At 44.7% G+C, this 21,451-nt stretch overlaps 1 protein-coding gene across 10 annotated transcripts in view; it reads left to right on the plus strand.

Annotated features, from left to right (window-relative positions):
* Positions 1-21,451, plus strand: part of LOC106574363 (uncharacterized) — an 82,491-nt gene that overhangs the window by 52,438 nt on the left and 8,602 nt on the right. For 6 of the 10 annotated variants that reach the window (XM_082962819.1, XM_082962820.1, XM_082962818.1 and 3 more), the window contains 13 exons: positions 1,161-1,266; positions 1,499-2,118; positions 3,227-3,316; positions 3,684-3,758; positions 8,089-8,166; positions 12,639-12,798; positions 13,257-13,378; positions 13,684-13,749; positions 13,860-14,003; positions 17,519-17,629; positions 19,126-19,224; positions 19,488-19,614; positions 20,277-20,413. In XM_082962819.1, the coding sequence (XP_082818945.1) occupies positions 1,161-1,266; positions 1,499-2,118; positions 3,227-3,316; positions 3,684-3,758; positions 8,089-8,166; positions 12,639-12,798; positions 13,257-13,378; positions 13,684-13,749; positions 13,860-14,003; positions 17,519-17,629; positions 19,126-19,224; positions 19,488-19,614; positions 20,277-20,413 (1,935 nt within the window). The other 4 variants (XM_082962821.1, XM_082962822.1, XM_082962823.1 and 1 more) reach the window with 4 other exon arrangements.

Consider the following 21,451-nt stretch of genomic DNA (forward strand, 5'->3'; position numbering starts at 1 on the left):
TGCTGCCTACCACTGCTCAGTCAGACTGCTCTATGAAATATCAACTCATAGACTTAATTATAATATAATTATCACAGAAATACGAGCTTTTGGTCATTAAAATGGTAAAATCCAGAAACTATCATTTCGAAAACAAAACGTTTATTCTTTCAGTGAAATATGGAACCATTCCGTATTTTATCAAACTTGTGGCAACCCTAAGTCTAAATATTGCTGTTACATTGCACAACCTGTGTCATAATTATGTAAAATTCTACCAAGTTAGTTCGCAACGAGCCAGGCGGCCCAAACTGTTGCATATACCCTGACTGCGTGCAATGAACGCAAGAGAAGTGACACAATTTACCTAGTTAATATTGCCTGCTAACATTAATTTATTTTAATTAAGTATCTAGGTTTAAATAAAATATACTTCTGTGTATTCATTTAAGAAAGGTAAAAGATGTTTATGGTTAGGTACGTTCGTGCAATGGTTGTGCTTTTTTCGCGAATGCTCCTTTGTTAAATCATCCCCCGTTTGGCGTGATGATAAATTAACAGGCACCGCATTGATTATTTGCAGCGCAGGACAAGCTAGTTAAACTAGTAATATCATCAACCATGTGTAGTTAACTAGTGATTATGTTAAGATTGATTGTTTTTTATAAGATAAGTTTAATGCTAGCTAGCAACTTTCCTTGGCTCCTTGCTGCACTCGCGTAACATGTGGTCAGCCTGCCACGCAGTTTCCTCGTGGAATGCAATGTAATCGGCCATAATCGTCCAAAAATGCAGATTACCGATTGTTATGAAACCTTGAAATCGGCCCTAATTAATTGGTCGACCTCTAATGTGTAGTTCATACATGCATAATCTATGAGAAGAATTACTGTCTTACCTCAATTATCCATGGAATCCCTAGTTTGAAAACTGTGTGGTGCCATTTTCCCTACATTTACCCCCATGTGGGCCAGTCCCCTAGCAATTTTAGTTTCAGCCAATGAGCTTCAGCCCCTCGCCATTTGAATGACAGCTACAAGACGCACACACAGTAGAGCGAGTGGGCAATGATTTGTGAGGTAGTACTCTATTCGGGGACCATTCAGAACTAGTGGCTAAAAAGTATCAGAGACTATCTTTAACATGGTGGTGATTTTGATAGTGTGATTTGTCCTCAACAGAGTCTGGATGATGGGAAGCCACAGAAGCCGGTCCAGAAGGCCCCTCTCAGACAGGAAACCAACATGGCTAACTTTTCGTACCGCTTCTCCATGTACAACATCAACGGTAAGACACACACTCAGACCTATATGCCCTACCTACTTCCTGCAGAGCATGGTGTCTGTGACATGCCTGTGTGACCCATACCGCCATTGCTTTACTGCTGTGCAAAAGTACCTTTTCAACCGTCACACTTGAAATCTATATTTTAGCTTCTGTTTTGTGTGTGTGTGTGTGTGTGTGTGTGTGTGTGTACAAAATAACGTGGATTCACACTCCCTTTTCCCCCTCCTTACAGAGGCTCTGAACCAGACGACAGAGACCGTAGACCTGGATGCCCTGATGGCTGACCTGTGTTCCATAGAACAGGAGCTCAGCACCATCGGCAAGCCCAACACCGGCACCGCCCGCCAGGCTAAATGTCAACAGCGATGCCCGGGGGGTCGCAGCGCCAGTGTCAAGCAAACTGGTAGCGGTGGGGGGGGTAGCAGCGGGGGCAGCACCAGCAGTAGTACCCGGGCGTCACCAGCCTCCACCGTCCGAGGGGGCAGCTCCAACTCCCACGGGCGCCCGTCTGCATCTAACTTCTCGCTGGACGACATCACGGCCCAGTTGGAGCAGGCGTCACTCAGCATGGACGAGGCGGCGCACCAGACTTCTTCCTCCTACTCCTCGACCACCCTCCGGCGCCCCTCGGCAGGTTCCTCGTCCTCGCAGCACCGGAGGACGGGCTCGGTGGGCACGGTTAGTGAACACGAGGCAGGGGGCCACTCCTCAAGGTCCAGCGTTAATTCTGCATCCGCGTCCAGCATGGACTCTCTGGATATCGACAAGGTGCTGTCTAGGACAGTAGGAGGGCCCGAGCAGGAAGGGGGTTCACAAGGCCCCCAGCCGCCACAGGGCCCGGCCAGTACTGAGGTAAGGCACACACACTCATACACACACTCCAATCTTCACAATCCTGTTTTCCCAATTGTTTCCTAAAAACTAAGATGTACCATGAATAGCAATATCTCTTAGTGAAACATTATTACCACTGATAGTTTGTTCATTTCTATCCTCTGTCATCTGTATGAGAGTCAGCCTGCAAACTAGGCCCAGTTATCTCAGCTTATCAAAAGCCCTTTTTCATGTACAGGCTTTTAGTTTGGGCAGGGTAATGATTGCCGCTAATGGGGCATTGTGGGACTTCCTTTATTCAGACTAAGTGGGTGGGCTGGCTATCTGAGTTATGACAGTGAAAGGCTGTTTGGTTAGGGGGGAAATAAACTGCTGCTGTGGTTTGTTTGTTCAAACATGATGAATGATGATGAATGGTATGATGATGAATGGTATGATGATGAATGTGTGTGCGTGTGTACGCACATCCTCTCGAAACCACCCTCTCTAGTTCCCTGCATGGTACACTCCCACTGCATGATGTTTTAAGTCCCAACTGCATGTCAAGTGTGCACCGTACAACTCATTCTATTACATTTGTTTGCTATCTGTGTAACACACAATGTTGTGTGTGTGTGTGTATACTACGCATTGGAAAGTGTGGTATTTGCAGTACAGTGAGTGAATGCATTGTAATCACTGAAGTCTGCATGTGTGATATGGATTACAATGTATCTACTGTACCCGTTTTGCTGTAAACTCAACCTGCTTGACTTAAGTACGGGAACTTAGTTTAGGTTAACGAGATGGAAAGGAGGAAATATATTTGCCACTTAGCAGAGGCTTTTATCCAAAGCGACTAACAGTACAGTGCATGCATACATACAGTATGTAGTACGGTATCACTAATTGAACCCACAGCCTGGCATTGCTAGCGCCACACATGACCACATATAGAATCAGTATGTGATGGAGAGATTGAAGAGGTGGAAGGTAAGGTGTTGAAAGGAAAATGTGAACATTTTAAATAGAGAAAGAGAACTTAACGCCTCCTTGAGTAAAGTGCACCTTCCCCGTCCTCTTGCATGATTACTGTGTGTGTGTTTGCATCCTCTCTGCACCCATAATGCACCTCCCCGTTTCCCAGCATGCCTCACTACTGCGACGGGCCAATGTTAAGCCGGCCAGACGGCAGCTTGACTTCACCTCACGGGAGGGTGAAGTGGATCTGGACACTGTAAGTGTGTGTGTGTGTGTGTGTGTGTGCGCATGTGCGTCGGTATGTGTGCATGTGTTGGAGACTAAGCAAGACCTGTATGTAGTTACAGTAGGTGTGTGATTGTGTACAGGTGAGTATTAGTAATCACCTTCAGTAATCACAGCAGTATCATCTTTAGAAAATGTGCTTTTGATAAATTGTCTCTCTTCCCCATCCACAGCGATCTAATATGACTACCACCACAATCAATGCTCCATCTTTCGGACCCCTCTTGCTTCCACACTTTAACCCCCCCCCCACCCTTCAAAAGCATTTTTAATGAGCCATTGAGAATCATTGCCCTGACTGTCTTATCTGTTTCTCTCCTCACCTCTGCGCCACCAAGCACTCTTATCTGGACAGAGAAACGTCCCTCATTCTGAAAAGCATTGCAGGAAAGCCTTCTCACCTGCTGACCAAGGTGACACCTCATTCGCTTGCTTATGCTTGCTTGTGATTGAACTACACTTCTTTACCATCTCCCTAAGCTCCTCCCACAGTGCCAACACCCACTCACAATGCTCGATTGACCTGATTTGGCTCGTTTTACTTCTATCCCATCCTTCCGTTGCTTTTTTTTTCTCGCCTTTCTCCTGTATGCAGCCCCTGCATATATACCTCCTTTGTCCATTTTTTTCTCGTGTTTCTCCCTTTGCTGATGTGTCCATTTGATTCCCTGCACTCCTTTCCTCTAGTAGGGGGAAAGAAATGGAGGGTAGGTAACTGGCACTGCGGCTCAGTACAGTTTTGCACTCTATCTAACTTCACTGTCATGACAGTCTTGCAGACAGACCTGGGTCATATACACTTATGTAAAATACTTTCAAATGTTCTTGACTTGATTTGCCTGGGACAATAGAACCAACATAATCCCAAAAGTGCAAATTCCAAGCTAAATCAAGCACACCTACTGACCATACTTTTTCCTGAATAGAATTTGAAAGTACTTGACGTGCGTTTGACCCGAATCTGGAGTGTTGTTTATAATAACCCCATACATATGGGCTGCGTTCAGTTGCACTAGGTCTGGAGCATGACTGCATGCCTGTTGTGCGTCGACTCTGGTTGATATGTGCCTGAGCTTAGAGAAATGGAGCTGGATGTGTGTGTAACGCTCCCTTTTGTATTATGAAGTCTTTGATGTGTGAGCCACTAATGCTATGGTATAAACCAGTGTTCCTCAACCTGCGGTCCACGGGCCGGGTCTGATCCTTGGGATGTCGCTTACCAGTCTGACACTGATTCTGTCAACTTTCCAGTGCTCGGTTTAATGGAAGTGGTCAACCAGGGAAGAATGGTCATTTTACGTAAACAGTAGCTTGCAGCCCCCTGGTCCAAAAAAGGTTGAGAAACACTGGTATCAAGGTTGGTGTCGATTCCATTTCAATTAGATCAATACAGGAAGTTAACAGAAATTCCAATTCGATGTTCTTTATTGTTTCTTACTGAATTTAGATAATGTTCATGGAATTGACCCCAACCCTGTCTGGTATGGTAAGCATGATTCTGAAACTAACAGGAGCCAAGACTTATACATGTTTTCCTCCTCGTGGTTGTTAAAAGGCTACTTAGCTGAAAACGTCAATGGATTTGACCTGACCCTCCTCTCCAAAGCTAAAGAGAAATAACAAGCCCAGTCATTTATAGATTACTGACTGGTCTGGTGCAGTGAAACGACACTGAGGGAAATTTCCATGAAGAAAATAAGGAGCAGTGTAGTATGTTGTTTAAGATATTTGTCTCAGAAATGGCTGGCCTGTTTCATTTGAATCGCCTAATCCTCTTTCGGGTTAGAAAAGAGGGTTGCTCTCTCCCCCTCTCGGTGCTCCACTATTCCTTCACTCTCTTTTTCTCTCTCTATCATGTGTGTTTATTTATCCATCATCTTTAATCTAGAACCCCTTCTCCCCTCCCTCCCACAGCTTTGCAGAGTAAAGTACATTCTTGGCATTTGTTTGATGGTTGTGTGTCAGATGTTGTCTTTGGTGGATTGTAAAGTTGGCCACTTTCGATCATGATTTATTTTGCCTTCAAAAACCAAATCCGCTGAGCCAAGTGATCGTCCTGGGATACACAGGGAGCAGTAGCGATAGAGAACTGTGTTCCAGGGTGAAGTATGGAGATGTACCGTATTTCTGTCAATGTTGTAAATTACAACATTTTGACAAATCTATCTCTTGTGACGCTTCAACATTGTTTTAGAGGCACAGACCCAAGAGCGTTTGTTTTCAGCATTCCATGATTAGCGCAAACGCTAGCCAAGGCCATCTGACATATTAATACATCTGTTAATAAACAATTATCTCTACACAAAAGACCCAAAACAAATTCGTCAAGCACTTTTTAATTTATGCCGAAGGCCTAAACTATCATAATGTACGGGAACGTAATTATGCAGTCATTCTCAGGGGACGCTTCCTGTATTGCTGCTCATTCGAATATTATGGATGCCAACACTGGAGGATTGTGGGTAGGAGGATGCACACATCTGTATGTCTTCTGACATAGTATCTCAAATTATTAAACACGCATACAAACGCAAAATTTCATGGCTAGGACTTGGGGCCATATGATTTAATTGACTAATTATGGAGTTATCATAGTCCCATGTTGCACAAGGCTATTTATGAGCTGTTTTTAACCGTCTGTCCATGTCTGTATTCAGAACGCCATGCAAATGGGTTTAGAGGGAGAAGTGAGAGAGAGAGTGCCTGAGGTGTTTGTGGCAAGGGGAGGGTTTGTATGTCAGTGTTACACTGCACTTTTACACAGAGACGGCGAGAGCGAGAAATAGAGCGAGAAAGAGCGAGGGAAAGAAAGGGAGAATAGATTGCAGTTTCACCACACTATCCCTTCTCCCCTGCTTCATGAGTCAGAATAGAACAACGAAGTACAGAGGGATGATGAGGGAGAGGGCGAGAGGGAGGGGAACAAGAGAGAGGGAAAGAGGGTAAAACTTCAAAGGGAAAGAGCGAGATCGGCTTTTTACAGGCGCAGCAGAAAATCGTGTTTTGAATTCAGCCTCCATGGAATCCTACGGAAATGCAGTAGGAAAGTGCCTACAGTAGAGAAGGAGGGATATCAGTGTGACTGGGATTGACTTCATATTGACTCCATATTGTAATCCTCCATTGGTCCTTTGAACCTTTACACACACGCACACATACAAACACATTCCACACTAAAAGCCTGTCGCTGCGTGTTGGCCAAACAGTGTGTTTCTTGCATTACACCGCCACTCATGCAGAAAGGTAGTCTGGGTCAAGGGGGGGGTGCCCAGATAAGAGGCTTGGATCTTAATACCCCAAACCCTCCCCTCCTCCAAATATTCACTGCCCCACTCCTCTAATACCACTCCCTGTTTACTGTTGTCGGGGTGGGGGGGTCAGCTACCCCTGCACTGATTGGATAAGGGGGAAGAGGGTCTGGCGAACGGGTCCCCTTGGTTGGTGAGAGGAGAGCGGGTACACATTCTGATTGGGTGACGGGACAGAGGGGTCCTCTCTGTCGCCAGCCGGTGAAGGGGTTCTCCTGTTTGTATGGGGATTATGGCTTGGCGATTGGGCACGCTCCCAGGACTCCGCAGCTGTTCCACAGAGAGAGGGGGGAGAGAGGGGGGGAAACAAGAAAATATGGAAGGATGGAGGGGGGAGGGGCGTCTCGCCTCCCAGTCTCTGAGTTAGGGGTTAGTGGTGCTCATCTTGTGCGTAGAGTACGTGTGTGTATGCCGGATTGTGTGTGTGTCAAGGAGCCTGTACTCTCACACTATACTCCGGTCTTGCTTTCCTGGCTGTAGTCTGTGAGTGGAAGCAGGTTGAAGTCGCTTTGCATTGGTCTCAGTTACTCCTGAAGGACTTAAACAAATATCTCACCTTCGCTCTTGCTCTCTACAACAGTATCTATTTCCTTTTCTTAAATACATTGCTTTACGCTATTCATCTGAACTCGATAGGGCCTTGGAAGGACAAGATCGGGATTTTGGAATGGTGACATTCCAACATCGGGAAAAACAATTTGTTTTTGTAGTATCTAGGCTTTCTCTATATACTATGTAAGTGTCTTTGGTTTTTTATTTTGTTGTGGAGGAAACGGATACTTTTAGGACCGAACTTCATATCATCTGCAGATTCTTGCCGTTTGGGGAATCCTCCACTATTGTCTCCCATCCTCCGTGTAGCGAGAGCAAAGGGAAATCCACACCTTGGCTGCTGCTCTAGTAGAGAGGAAGAGCGAGAGGACGATAATGGGGAGAAAGGGATGAAAGAGTGGCCATCTTTGAGCGCTTTTTTTTCTCCATTTTTACCGATGGAGCACTGGTGATTTAGGGCAATCTACCGTTGGGTTGGAGTCGGAAGTGTTGGGCTGATCTGTGTGTGAGGACACGCGTTCTGTGTTGTGGTGGCTACCAGAGATGGAGGTGATGGCGTCTTGCTGGAGGGGCCAGGTAAACGATTCCAGAGCCATTTCTGGAATGCACAGCATGTACACGCTTATGCATCTCTGGCTGACTGAGTGGTAGAAAGTGATATGTTGATCTCACTCTGGCAAATGGAGTTCAGAGAGCATCAACTGAACTGTCTGCCCTACGATGAGGAGAGGTATGGAAAGAGTAGGAGAAGGTGATAGAGGATGAGGTTGGCTCAGTATTAAAGGCTCCTGTTGGTTTTTTCTGCATGTATGTGTTTGACCATTGCGTGTGTGTGTGTGTGTGTGTGTGTGTGTGTGTGTTAACTGTTGCTGTGTGTCTGTAGGAGGAGCAGGGGGCCAAAGTGAAGGCCGAGAAGATCCGAGTGGCCCTGGAGAAAATCAAGGAGGCGCAAGTCAAAAAGGTAAGGTTCTGACTAGGGTTGCAAAATTCCTGGAACTTTCAATAAATTCCCTGGTTTTCCCTAAATACCGGTTGGAGGATTTCTGGAATCAGGAGGGAATAAGCAGGAAATCCGAAGACCTCCAACCAGGATTTCTGGAAAACCAGGGAATTTATTGAAAGCTACCAGAATTTTGCAACCCTAGTTCTGACCTAACCCACAGTATACACTGTGTTTTTCTACACTTGTTTTTCCACAGTATGTGCTGTACATTCCCATTGTGATACATAGTTCCAGAAGATCCTCTCCTCCATTTGAGTTTATTTCATTTTTACAGGGACAGTGCACATTAATCAACGTTTCAGTAAAAGTGCCGGTTTTAGCCAGCCGGCTAATTTTCAACCGCAACCCCTGGGCAGGTTATTAAAAATAATTACAATATAGACAATCATTGAGCAGTGAGCACACGCAGAGTAACATAGGACAAGCAAGACATAGCATACAAACAGAGCAACATAGGACAAGCAAGACATAGCATACAAACAGAGCAACATAGAACAAGCAAGACATAGCATGCAGACAGAGCAACATAGAACAAAAAGCAACAAGACAAAATCCATAAAAACAACAGTGTTTCCACACCTCACAAGCTACAGACAACAGACAACATGGAAAGCGGCAATACACAGCTAGGATTATGTTCACAAGTCTGATTGACCTTCAGCCATGTCTTCATGCATTTTGTGAAAGTGTGATATGTGGTGCAGTTATGTGTGTCTGATGGCAGTCTATTCCAGACATGGGAAGCTCTCACAGAGAAAGCAGATTTACTAAAGGTGCTTTTCCTTAAGGGAACTATACAGTCACCTCTCATGGCAGACCTTGTGGATCTGCTGCCATATGTTTGGGTTTTCTGTTTTACAAAAATACTGAGTGGAGGGGGAGCTAGGCCATTTAGGATCTTGAATACAAGACATGCGTCGGTGTATTGCACAAGATTTTCCCAACTCAGGAGCTCATGCTTTCTGAGGATGTAACAGTAATGATGGCTATAGGGCTTCCTATCAAGCACTTTGAGAGCCTGTTTGTAGACAGACTGAATAGGTTTTAATGTTGTACAGCAAGCTTGGGCCCAACTAGTCAAGCAGTATGTTAAGTGGGGGAGTATCATAGATTTGAAGTACAGTTTTGCTACCTCTGTAGTCAAACAATTTTGTATAAATCGGAAATTAGCTACGTTGAATTTGGTTATTTGAATTACCTTTTTCACCTGCTTTTTAGAAGAGAGGTTGGAATCAAGTATGATGCCAAGGTACTTAAAATCAGATACCACCTGGAGCTTCTCCCCTGACACACAGACATCTGGCTCAGTAGCATCTGTTGCCCTCTTTGTGAAGAACATGCAAACAGTTTTTTTTCACATTGAGATGCAAACACAAGTCACTGAGACACTTTGTAACCTGGACCATTACAGTAGTGAGTTCTTGTGTAGCTTGTTGTTTGCTCTTTGCATGCACATATATCACTGTATCATCTGCATACATTTGAACTTCAGACCCAGTACAGACAGAGGGCAGATCATTAATGTACAGGCTGAACAGGAGGGGCCCCAGTATTGACCCTTGGGGCACGCCCACATCATAACTAAGAGTGGGCGACAGCTCATTGCTCACTCTGACACACTGAGTTCTGCCTTCAAGGTATGATTTCATCCATCTCAAGGCATCGGGGGAAAAGTTGAACTTGGACAATTTTGTGATGAGAATCTCATGGTTAACAGTATCAAAAGCCTTCCTTAGGTCCAGAAACTGCTTCAGATTCACTGCATGAACTAACTTCATTCAGAGAGATGCAGCGACGTGCTGTGAAAAATAGGTCATTGCAGTGTGTGTGTCTGAAAGAGACGGAGAATGCGAGACAATCAGACATTTTGCACTGGCATCCGTAAGACTACTTATTCTTTGGGTTGATTTAAACAAGTCTTGTTTTCGTGAACAACTGGGGTCCTTTGCACTGTGTTCCAGTCAGTGAATTGGTTCTGTGAGCCACACCAGGCACCATTTTCAGCCCATCGGACCGTTTCACCAGTGTGAGTGAGCTTGAATGAAGTGCAACTGCTCAGAATGAAACGGCTCCATTGAACAGTGATGTGCTTTTCTTCTCCCAGTACATTATGGAGAGAGTAGACCCACCATTTCAGCCCATACTGACTGACTGAGCCAGCTGTTAGATCTCAACAAAATGCACAAGATATTGGCATGCAAAGATTGTGCCCTCTTCAAATATGTTGGTGTTTTACACCACTGTAGATATAGTATGTTAAATGTATAGAACACAGAAAAATATGTGACATTTTGTGAGTCTTGCTTTGAAACTGTGTGTATTGTTGAATTTACTCTATATTACCGAATTGCAATATAAAATGCAGCAAGGATTGAATATTGCAATGAAACTGATTGCACATCCACTTTGCTAGAGGCTAGGACTTTAGATTTGTTTTTAGGAGGGCAGCATTTGGACTCCTATGATTTAGAATGGGAGGATTTTTTTTAGGGGGGGGGGGGTGTCTATGGAAGCGTCCCTAATGGCAAACTATTCCCTATATAGTGCACGACTTTTGACCAAAAGTAATGCACTATATAGGGAACAGGGTGCCATTTGGGACTAAACCCATGACTGTGGATGTAGGTCAAACTCAATGGATGCCCATGTCTAGGGCACAGTCGCTTCCTGGCTACAGTTTGGTTTAGAGATCTATTTGATCGGCTCTACTAACTTAGTGATTGGATGTTGTAGTCCCTGTGGAAGGGGATTACTGGGCACTTCCATGGGTGCTTGCTGTGTTTTGCTCCCTACCATGTCACACACGCTCATAAACACGTACACACAACAACAAAAACATTTTTATTACGTTTACATTTGAGTCATTTAGCAGACGCTCTTATCCAGAGCGACTTACAGTAGTGAATGCATACATTTCATTTCACACACTTTTTTTTTGTACTGGCCCCCCGTGGGAATCGAACCCACAACCCTGGCGTTGCACACACCATGCTCTACCAACTGAGCCACACCAGATTAGGTGCAGGGAAATGTTCTTTTACAGGGTCAGCCATAGAAGTACGGCGCCCCTGGAACAAATTAGGATTAAGTGCCTTGCTCTAAGGCACATTGACAGATTTTTCACCTTGTCAGCTCTGGTATTTGAACCAGCAACCTTTTTGGTTACTAGCCCACCACTCTAACCGCTAGGCTACCTGCCTCCTAGACTCACACTGCTGGGGCTATGGGAGCCCGGTTCTGTCACAAGGGGGATATTGTCTCAGTCTTCTCAGATAAAGTTAAGCCTATGGGATGCATTCAATGTATCAAACCAGCGCAGGAGACAAGGACTGCAGCAGAACAGGGGCCTGAATTGGTTAAACATTTTATACGTTAGATATATTTTATAGATGGCAGCATGAAGACAGGACTAAGTTCAATTGAATACTGTTTCAATCTCTGGAGCCATGACCTTTTTAGATCCACTTGGTAAATACGCTGTGGTTGCATCCAAAATGGCACCCTATTCTCTATATAAAGGCTCTGGTCAAAAGTAGTGCACTATATAGGGAATAGGGTGCCATTTCAGGTGCAGCCTGCATTTTAACCAGCATGTTGTGACACCATACCACACACTGTGGCATATGGTGCATATCACCGGTTCAAATCACATCCTCAATAGTTGTCCTTGGGGCACGGAAACATCCCTCTTTAAATTGATTTCATATCAACAATTATGTTATGAAGTAGCCTGGTCCCAGATCTGTTTATGCTCTTGCTGACCTCGTCCCCAGGCTCAAGTATCTGGTGCATAGAGCCTGGTAACACTATGCAACACAGTGGGGCTTGAAAGGGGTGGGAGCGAGTCTGCTTCAGCTGTATTAGATGGGACTTTGAAAAATGGCAAATCGGCAATCAAAATAAACATTGTATCACATTGACCATATTATTTGGGGGAAGCCCAATTTGATTCCGAGTTAGGGCGTATAACGTTTTTATATGTGAACTATTTATAAGATAGTTACTTTTAGATTTTCCAAACTCGTGTCCTTGTTTAATTCACTTCTGCTGCTTGAGCTTTGAAGTCCACAATGTAGGGGGGAGTTTAAGGGTTATGCTACATGGGGATAGACTAATAGATCAGCCAATTTAAACCCAGCGGTTGTTTAGTCCCCTCCTGCCATCGACTTCCAGTCAAGTCCTGTTCTGAGGCGCTGTAAAACTCGACAGTTCAACCGAGAGGGAGCCAGCTGGTGGACGAGGTTAAGTTCTTGCTAACTCCATTGCCGTCATTCTCAAGCCAAACATTCGTGACGACAGAGATTTGGCATTGTGGCACAAACAGACTGGCACTCAGGCTAGTGTGAGAACTGTTCTATACAAAGAGCCTGACCATTCTGCACCTCTTCCGCCTCCTCTTTCTCCTCATCGCTCTTCGTCCTCCTCCTCAGCTGGTGATCCGGGTGCACATGTCGGACGAGAGCTCCAAGACCATGATGGTGGATGAGAGACAGACTGTCAGACAGGTTCTGGACAGCCTGCTGGACAAGTCCCACTGTGGCTACAGCCCTGACTGGTCACTGGTGGAGACCATCAACGAGCTGCAAATGGGTATGGATATACTGGCAGACAGATACTGGGAATATACTGGGGGAGAGGGGAGATACTTGAGAAGACACTGGGGGCGAGTGGGATATTGAGGATGATACTGGTGGATATACTGGGGGGGGGGGGGTATTGGGAGGGAGCAAAACATACTGGGGAAGTACTGTTAAACTGAGATCAGTGTTGTCTAGGTAATAGCTAGTATTGTATCCGTTTGTGTTTTCAAGACTGCCATAGAGTGTCTCAGTAACTGTGGATCTGTCTGATGGAGGGAGGCAGGGATGGGCGCCCAGCCTTTTATAATGCTAGACGAAGCACTCGCGTTAGGTACAGGCAGCATGGTTATTTAAGCTGCGTCACACACACCCTTTTCCTTCTATAGTGCACTACCTTTGACCAGGGATTGAATCCGGTCCGGATTGAATGATGTTTCACACACACTCCCTCTCTCTTTCTGTCCTCAGAGCGGATCTTTGAGGACCATGAGAACTTGGTGGAGAACCTAGTGAATTGGACCAGAGACAGCCATAACAAACTGATGTTCATCGAGCGCATCGAGAAATATGCCCTCTTCAAGAACCCCCAGGTAGGAACTAGGAAACCCTCCCAATGTGTTGTGTGTACACTACTCGCACAGCTTTAGTGTAGAGTACACACTCACACACGCGCACACACACACACGTCTTATGCCTGCTAAGCGCCTGAGTGTGTGTTTAAGAAGTAGGTCACAACTCTGGCAATAAACGACTGAATAATGCATTGGACATGAGAAGGCTAGGTGAGCCAGCTCGCCTGGGGGAGTGTGATCTGCTGTTTTCAACTCGTCTCTGTTTCTCCTTTGCTTTTCTCTCCTCTTTCTCCTTCTCTCTATTCTTCCCCACTTATTTCCAGAACTACTTGTTGGGGAGGAAGGAGACGTCTGAAATGGCCGATAGGAATAAAGAGGCCCTACTAGAGGTGAGACATACATGCTCACACACACACTGTCTCTCCCACTCTACCACACACACACATCTCTCTCGCCCCCCCCCCTTGATTACACTAATAATGATGATGTGTCTGTGCAGGAGTGTTTCTGTGGCAGCTCGGTTTCAGTACCAGAAATAGAGGGAATCCTATGGCTGAAGGATGATGGGAAGAAGTCGTGGAAGAAACGATACTTCCTGCTGCGCGCATCAGGAATCTACTACGTGCCCAAAGGCAAAGCTAAGGTTAGCCACCCACTGAATACGCCAATCATAAGCACTTGGTGACAACTGCTGATGTAAAAAGGGCTTTATAAAATACATTTCATTGGATTGTGTGTGTGCACGTGTGTTTCGCCCTGTGTCTGTCCCTGATTGTGTGTATTCGGTTCACATGTTGTCAGTTAATGAGAAACAGATCCACACCATCTCTCTGGTATTTCCTGTTTCTGGATATGATGACACAGGACTCCACAGGGATCGACTGAGCACGTGCCTCCTCTCCTATTGCACCATGGGTCATTGGTTACCCCCGGAGACCAATATTTCTCAACCCGTGTTGTGTGTGTGTGTGTGTATATATGCTTTAGCTTTTAACCCAGGGTCGTGTTCAGAATACATGAAACGGACGTAAACCTTGGACTTGTATTTTTCAAAATGTTTTCCCATTGCGTGGGGGGTAGTAGAGGTTAAAACCTTAATTTTTGTGCCACTCCCACACGTTTCTGTTTTCTGTTTCATGTCCTCTCTGATTATCCCATCAGTTGTCTCCTTTTTTATGTATATACAATGCCACCTTGTGGTGTGTTAATTATGCAGTGAGTGAACCAGAAATCTGGTAAGATTTGTCACGTTGAGTTGTTGCAACACACACACACACACACACAACACTAAAAGCCTGTCACTGTGTGATGGCCAAACAGTGCGTATTTCAACCTCTACTTAAGGTATTAATTTAACAAACCAGTTTGTCCTCTAGGCATGGGCCTTGGCCAGTCTGTAACCAGTATCATATAATAAATGACATGTCAATATAAACTCAGCAAAAAAAGAAACGTCCTCTCACTGTCAAGTGCGTTTATTTTCAGCAAACTTAGCATGTGTAAATATTTGTATGAACATAACAAGATTCAACAACTGAGACATAAACTGAACAAGTTCCACAGACATATGACTAACAGAAATGGAATAATGTGTCCCTGAGCAAAGGGGGGGGTCAAAATCAAAAGTAACAGTCAGTATCTGGTGTGGCCACCAGCTGCATTAAGTACTGCAGTGCATTTCCTCCTCATGGACTGCACCAGATTTGCCACTTCTTGCGGTGAGATGTTACCCCACTCTTCCACCATGGCACCTGCAAGTTCCCGGACATTTCTGGGGAGAATGGCTCTAGCCCTCACCCTCCGATTCAACAGGTCCCAGACGTCCTCAATGGGATTGAGATCCGGGCTCTTCGCTGGCCATGGCAGAACACTGACATTCCTGTCTTGCAGGAAATCACGCACAGAAGAGCAGTATGGCTGGTGGCATTGTCATGCTGGACGGTCATCTCAGGATGAGCCTGCAGGAGGGTACCACATGAGGGATGAGGATGTCTTCCTTGTAACGCACAGCGTTGAGATTGCCTGCAATGACAAAAATCTCAGTCTGATGATGCTGTGACACACCGCCCCAGACCATGATGGACCCTCCACCTCCAAATCGATCCCGCTCCAGAGTACAGGCCTCGGTGTAACGCTCATTCCTTCGACGATAAACGCAAATCCGACCATCACCCCTGGTGAGACAAAACCGCGACTCGTCAGTGAAGAGCACTTTTTGCCCATCCTGTCTGGTCCAGCGACGGTGGGGTTTGTGCCCATAGGCGATGTTGTTGCTGGTGATGTCTGGTGAGGACCTGCCTTACAACAGGCCTACAAACCCTCAGTCCAGCCTCTCTCAGCCTATTGCAGACAGTCTGAGCACTGATGGAGGGATTGTGCGTTCCTGGTGTAACTCGGGCAGTTGTTGTTGCTGCCATCCTGTACCTGTCCCGCAGGTGTGATGTTCGGATGTACCGATCCTGTGCAGGTGTTGTTGCACGTGGTCTGCCACTGCGAGGACGATCAGCTGTCTGTCCTGTCTCCCTGTAGCGCTGTCTTTGGCGTCTCACAGTACGGACATTGCAATTTCTTGCCCTGGCCACATCTGCAGTCCTCATGCCTCCTTGCAGTATGCCTAAGGCACGTTCACACAGATGAGCAGGGACCCTGGGAGCCTTTCTTTTGGTGTTTTTCAGAGTCAGTAGAAAGGCCTCTTTAGTGTCCTACGTTTTCATAACTGTGACCTTAATTGCCTACCGTCTGTAAGCTGTTAGTGTCTTAACGACCGTTCCACAGGTGCATGTTCATTAATTGTTTATGGTTCATTGAGCAAGCATGCGGAAACGGTGTTTAAACCCTTTACAATGAAGATCTGTGAAGTTATTTGGATTTTTAAGCATTATCTTTGCAAGACAGGGTCCTGAAAAAGGGACGTTTCTTTTTTTGCTGAGTATATCTCCTCTCACTCTCCTCTCTCTCCCTCCGTATAGACTTCTCTAGTCTAAAGCCTCAGACAATTTATTTATTTAAACATTTTCGAAAATCGGTCGGCCTTTTAACTTTAACTGCTATTGAGAGTTGCAATAATAGAAGGCACAAGGAATATTTAGAAATGTAGTAGTGCATGGGCAGTTTTCCTCTTGTCATTCACTGACAGACCTTAGAGCATTGGTTCCCAAAAAAAAAAAAGGAATTCAGTCCGGCTTTAAACTCAATTGTAATAGTAGAATGCACAAGGTGGAAATTGGGTAGTGTATCATCACTTCCTCTTGTCATGTTAGTCATGATATACTTTAGAGAGCTATTTATAACTTGTCAGAAATGTCCAGATGAACTAGCCCATGTCAGCTAACAATTTTATTTAGTTTTTTTAGCCCATAGATATTGTTGTAATTTTCTTGTTACTAAATATCACATAAATACACATTAGACATGGCAAAATGTATAGAATTGCAAGAAAATTTACTTTAAAACTACAAAATTGTCTTTGCTCCCCATGACAATGTTTGAATTGCAGGAAATAAGTTTTAACGTTGCAAAATTCTCTCCACCAACAAGAGGGGTGTGAACCGTTTGTGTCATGAACAGTGCTTGTGCCCATAGAAATAGATGCGCGGGGGGGATGTTCCCCAATGTTGGAAGGGGGGCCCAGAGTGAAAAGGTTTGGAACCCCTGCCTTAGAAAGCTGTTTAACCTGTCAAGAAATGTCCAGTTAATAAACTATTCCATGTTCGCTAGGTAGGCAATTTAGTCTAACCAGCTATCTAAGTCTTGTAGTTTTCATGGCCAAATTACGTTCCCAGGGGCCTCGACCCCAAGGGGACCCCCATTTGATTTCGTTGAGGCACTCCGGTATCATATCAACACACAAGACATGGCAAAATGTGTCGAATTGCAAGAAATGAGCTTAAAAACTATGAAATGGTATATCTGCCCGATGGCAAAATGTGTAGAACTGCAGGAAATGACCTTTAAAACTGCAAAAGAGTGGTGGGACAGTTTAGGGTTGTGAGGTGGGGGTTTGTTGCTATGCCGATAAACAACAATATCCATCCGGACCTTTGCCACCTAGGAAATTGTGTGACCGGACTTTCTCAAATAATATTTGAGTACCCCTGCAATTTATGATCGGATTCATGTCTTCAGATATGATTGATTGATGTCTCTCCCTCCATATAGGCCTCCAGGGACCTGGTATGCTTTCTACAGCTGGACCACGTTAATGTGTACTACGGCCAGGACTACCGCAGCAAGTACAAGGCCCCCACAGACTACTGCCTGGCCCTTAAGGTAAGCCAACCCCCCCCCCCCCCCCCCTTCACCTACTGGTACACTCCACTTTTGCTCCTTGTGGAGAATTGATTAGGGACTCATTTTTAGACAAGGGGTGGCACATTTTTAGAGTAGAGATGTTGCAGTGAACCTGGACAAGCCCATTACGATGGATTGGCTGTGTGAGTGGATGTGGTCTGGGTAATGACATCCTGTGAGGCCCTAACACCAATGCCCTGTCCACTTAATAGGACCATTACTGTGCCATTATGATCTGTATACTGGAAAGATCGTTTGTCAAACTCATCAGCCACTTTCAGCCTGTCTCCACGCCACTTCTTTTTAAAAGCACACAACCCCTGAAAAACACCAAAAATAAGTATTAAGGCGCCACTCTCCTATATTATTAATGTTGATCTATCTTTAGCTGTATTCAAACTAACAGGCACAAAGGCAATTATCAAGGATGGTTTTGGAATCAATGTCTTTACTGGAACGATCATGGCCGCTCTGACACCTAGACAGAAAATTTGCCGCACTCAGTAAAACTGGAATAGTACTAGAAAGGAAAATGACTTTGAGAAGACGTCTAAAATATGTGTGTTCCAGACGTTGAAGTTGGGTTCCGTTTAGGTGCTGAATGAATGTTGAAAATGTGTATTTTCCGGACGTTGAAAATATGTATTTTCTGGATGTTGAAATCGGTTCTAAATGAAAGTTGAAAAGACGGAATTTATAGCTGTCTATGTTTGGGCCAAATCAAGGCTGGTCTAGACCGGACAAAATCTGAACATGGACATCTATGATTTGTTCCAAACCAAAAACCAACGTACGTGGAAATCCAGACTGGTCTAGACTGCACAAAAAAAGGCGTCTGGACAGGACCAAAAAAACACATCCAAAAGGTGTCAGTGTTGGTCCGTGCTTATTGAGGTATAGACCACAGTGTCGCCTGAAATTTAATTTTAGGAATGCCCATATATATGGTGGGCCTACTGTTTGTAAAACACCCAAAAAACACGTCCGGTCCGGACAGAGTGTCGGTCCATGCTTACTGGGATGTAGCCTACTATGTGGCCCGCAATGGAATTTTAGGTATGCCCATTCATGTGGTAGGCCCACCGGTTGTAAAAAAAAAAAAAAAAAAAAAAAAAACTGTCCGTTGCATTGGCTTTATTAGTCCTGATTCCTGTGAGTAATCCATTTGGCTATTTAAACTCTGAATATCAGCTACCCAACTTTTTCCGGAGGAGTTATCCTGAACCTATTTGCAATGTGTTTACACAGCGGGAAATGCAGAAGTATTTCCTTTTTCGCTATGATCAGCTTGTAAAAAAGGTATGGATACAAACTTGAAACCACTGATCATGACAATTTTAGCCCATGGGATCAAACTTCTGGACAGCAGAAGGACCTGATTGGCCATTCCATATTGTCCATTCCTCCTCCAAAGAACAAAGTGAAACTACATTTGTTGTGTTGTCATGGTAACACGCATGTCTCTGTGTGTTCAGCACCCCCAGATCCAGAAGAAGTCCCAGTACATCAAGTATCTGTGCTGTGATGATGTCAGGACCCTCCACCAATGGTTCAACGGCATTCGTATCGCCAAGGTAAACCTTAACCTCCTCGTCACTCTTAAACATGACTATTAAAGAGGCTATATACTTTTGCTCTTAAGCCAAAAGGGGTCCCCTAAACTTAAAGCTTCTTGTTTTTTTAGTTAATTTCCCCCGAAAACTAAAGATGGTTTTTTACAAGATTGGTCAAAATTAAATCATATATTTACATGAAGCATGCAACCAAAATACAACATTCGATGTAAACAATTAGCAACTGTGACCTCTCTCTTTCCCCCACGGTGGCGGTGGTGTAGTACGGGAAACAGCTGTATGTGAACTACCAGGAGGCCATGAAGCGCACGGAGGCGGCCTACGACTGGTCCTCCCTCTCCACCTCCAGCATCCGCTCTGGCTCCAGCTCCGGGTCAGCCATTCTGCCCGGTGAGTCAGCATTCCAGGGCTTACAACTGGTCTGGGATCAGCTGCTCAAGTCCACGGTGTTCCACTGAGGCCTAATGGTAGTGGCTGGGGGACTGTGATAGACAAGCACAGATCCGGCATCAGCTTGGTTATCATAATCTCAAATTGAGGTCATTTCGAATTCAGTTGATTCAGAAGAGATTGATATGCTATTAATCAATTGATATCCTGTTATTTTCAAAGACTACTTTTCGATTCAATTTCTGAATTGGAGTTCAGATGGAATTGATCACAACCCCTGTCTAGCAGTGGGTAAATTGATTCTAGTTCTGATCTTGAATCAGTTGTTGTGACTTTGAGACTGGAGCTTTATTGTGAACCCTATCTATAGACACATGGATTCACCTTTTTTTTACACACTCACTCCCATTACTCAAATCTGCAAAATAGGGAGTACTAATATGGCAGTTCGGTGGCTTCAGAGCCTCTTGTTAGCCAATGCATAGGTCAGCAATCTAGTGTTTATATGCTCCGGGGTGAAGTTTCCCCCTAGGTACAGATCTAGGATCAGCTTCCCCTTGCCCAATCCTAACCTTAACCATTAGTGGGGAAATGCAACAATGACCCAAGATCAGCATCTAGCGGCTCTCTTCCATGGCTGTGTGTGTGTGTGTGTCCCCCAGAGTCCCAGTCGAATCACTCGGGCCAGTCAGACAGTGGAGTGGACACGGCCTCCAGCCACGGGCGCTCCCAGAGCGTGGTCAGCTCCATCTTCTCTGAGGCCTGGAAGAGAGGAACGCAGATGGAGGAGAACACCAGGGTTAGTCCTTCTCCCCTTTGACCTCTTCTCTTCACTCCAGCATATCCCTCCTTTGTATTTCCTCATTTCTCTCTCTGTCTCTCCATTACATCCCTCCTTTCTCCTCTTTGTCTCCATCAGCTTTATTACTGAAATGGTTGATTTTGTCTCAATCACAAGTTTTTCCTGTGTCTTTGCTTGAATTTTTCTTTCACTCACTGCTGGTGCTAGTAAGGTTATACTTTAGGGCAACACTTTATTTTGATAGTCTGTAGAGCATCTACAGATGGACTATCAGTAACATTTCAACCAGGGCCGGCGAGGGAACAAATCAGTTGGACGCCTTTGATTTCCATAGGGGGGGGGCAAGTTTTTTTTTGCAGGACATCCTTCCGTGGAAAAACTAGAACCGCCATTCAAGCTGATGAGCAGTCATTCAGACTGCAACATTCTAACAGTTTTGAATTAATACATTTCATATATGCTATCGCAAAGAAATGGTCATTTGTTTGTGTTTATGAAGGTAACGTTAGAATACGAAGAAGAAAAAAAATTCAAATCACGCAAACACGTTTTCATTAGTGTTACTGTTCATTAGTTTATGTTACTGTTTATGTAAAAACAAATGTTATTTGTGGAGTGCCTTTGTTACAACTATGAAACAGAAAGCGCATGTTGGAACTCAGTAACAGCTTTTACAATGGCAAAAAAAGAGAATACCTCAAACCAACAAGACACACAGTCAGCAAGATGCACGGTCAAATTATGAAAACATTAGTTGCCTTAACATTATTATAAGCTCCAAGTGTGCTTGATAAATAGTGAATTTCACCGCAAAAGCTTAAATGGCATTCTAATGAATATATGACCACAGTCCAAAATAGTCAATTATTGTCAGCTCGTGCTTACATGATGTGAGTCTTCACGAAATGGCATAAGTCGGAGCATGTCACATAAACAACGAAAGCTAGTGAGTGCGTTGTTGATGTAGGGCCTGCTCTCTGTGATGACATTTTGTGGTGATAATCGGCCAGTTGCATTGTCTCTGGCTTGTTCTAT

Source organism: Salmo salar, chromosome 16 (genome assembly GCF_965601325.2).
Source record: "Salmo salar chromosome 16, fSalSal1, whole genome shotgun sequence".
Taxonomy (NCBI): domain Eukaryota; kingdom Metazoa; phylum Chordata; class Actinopteri; order Salmoniformes; family Salmonidae; genus Salmo; species Salmo salar.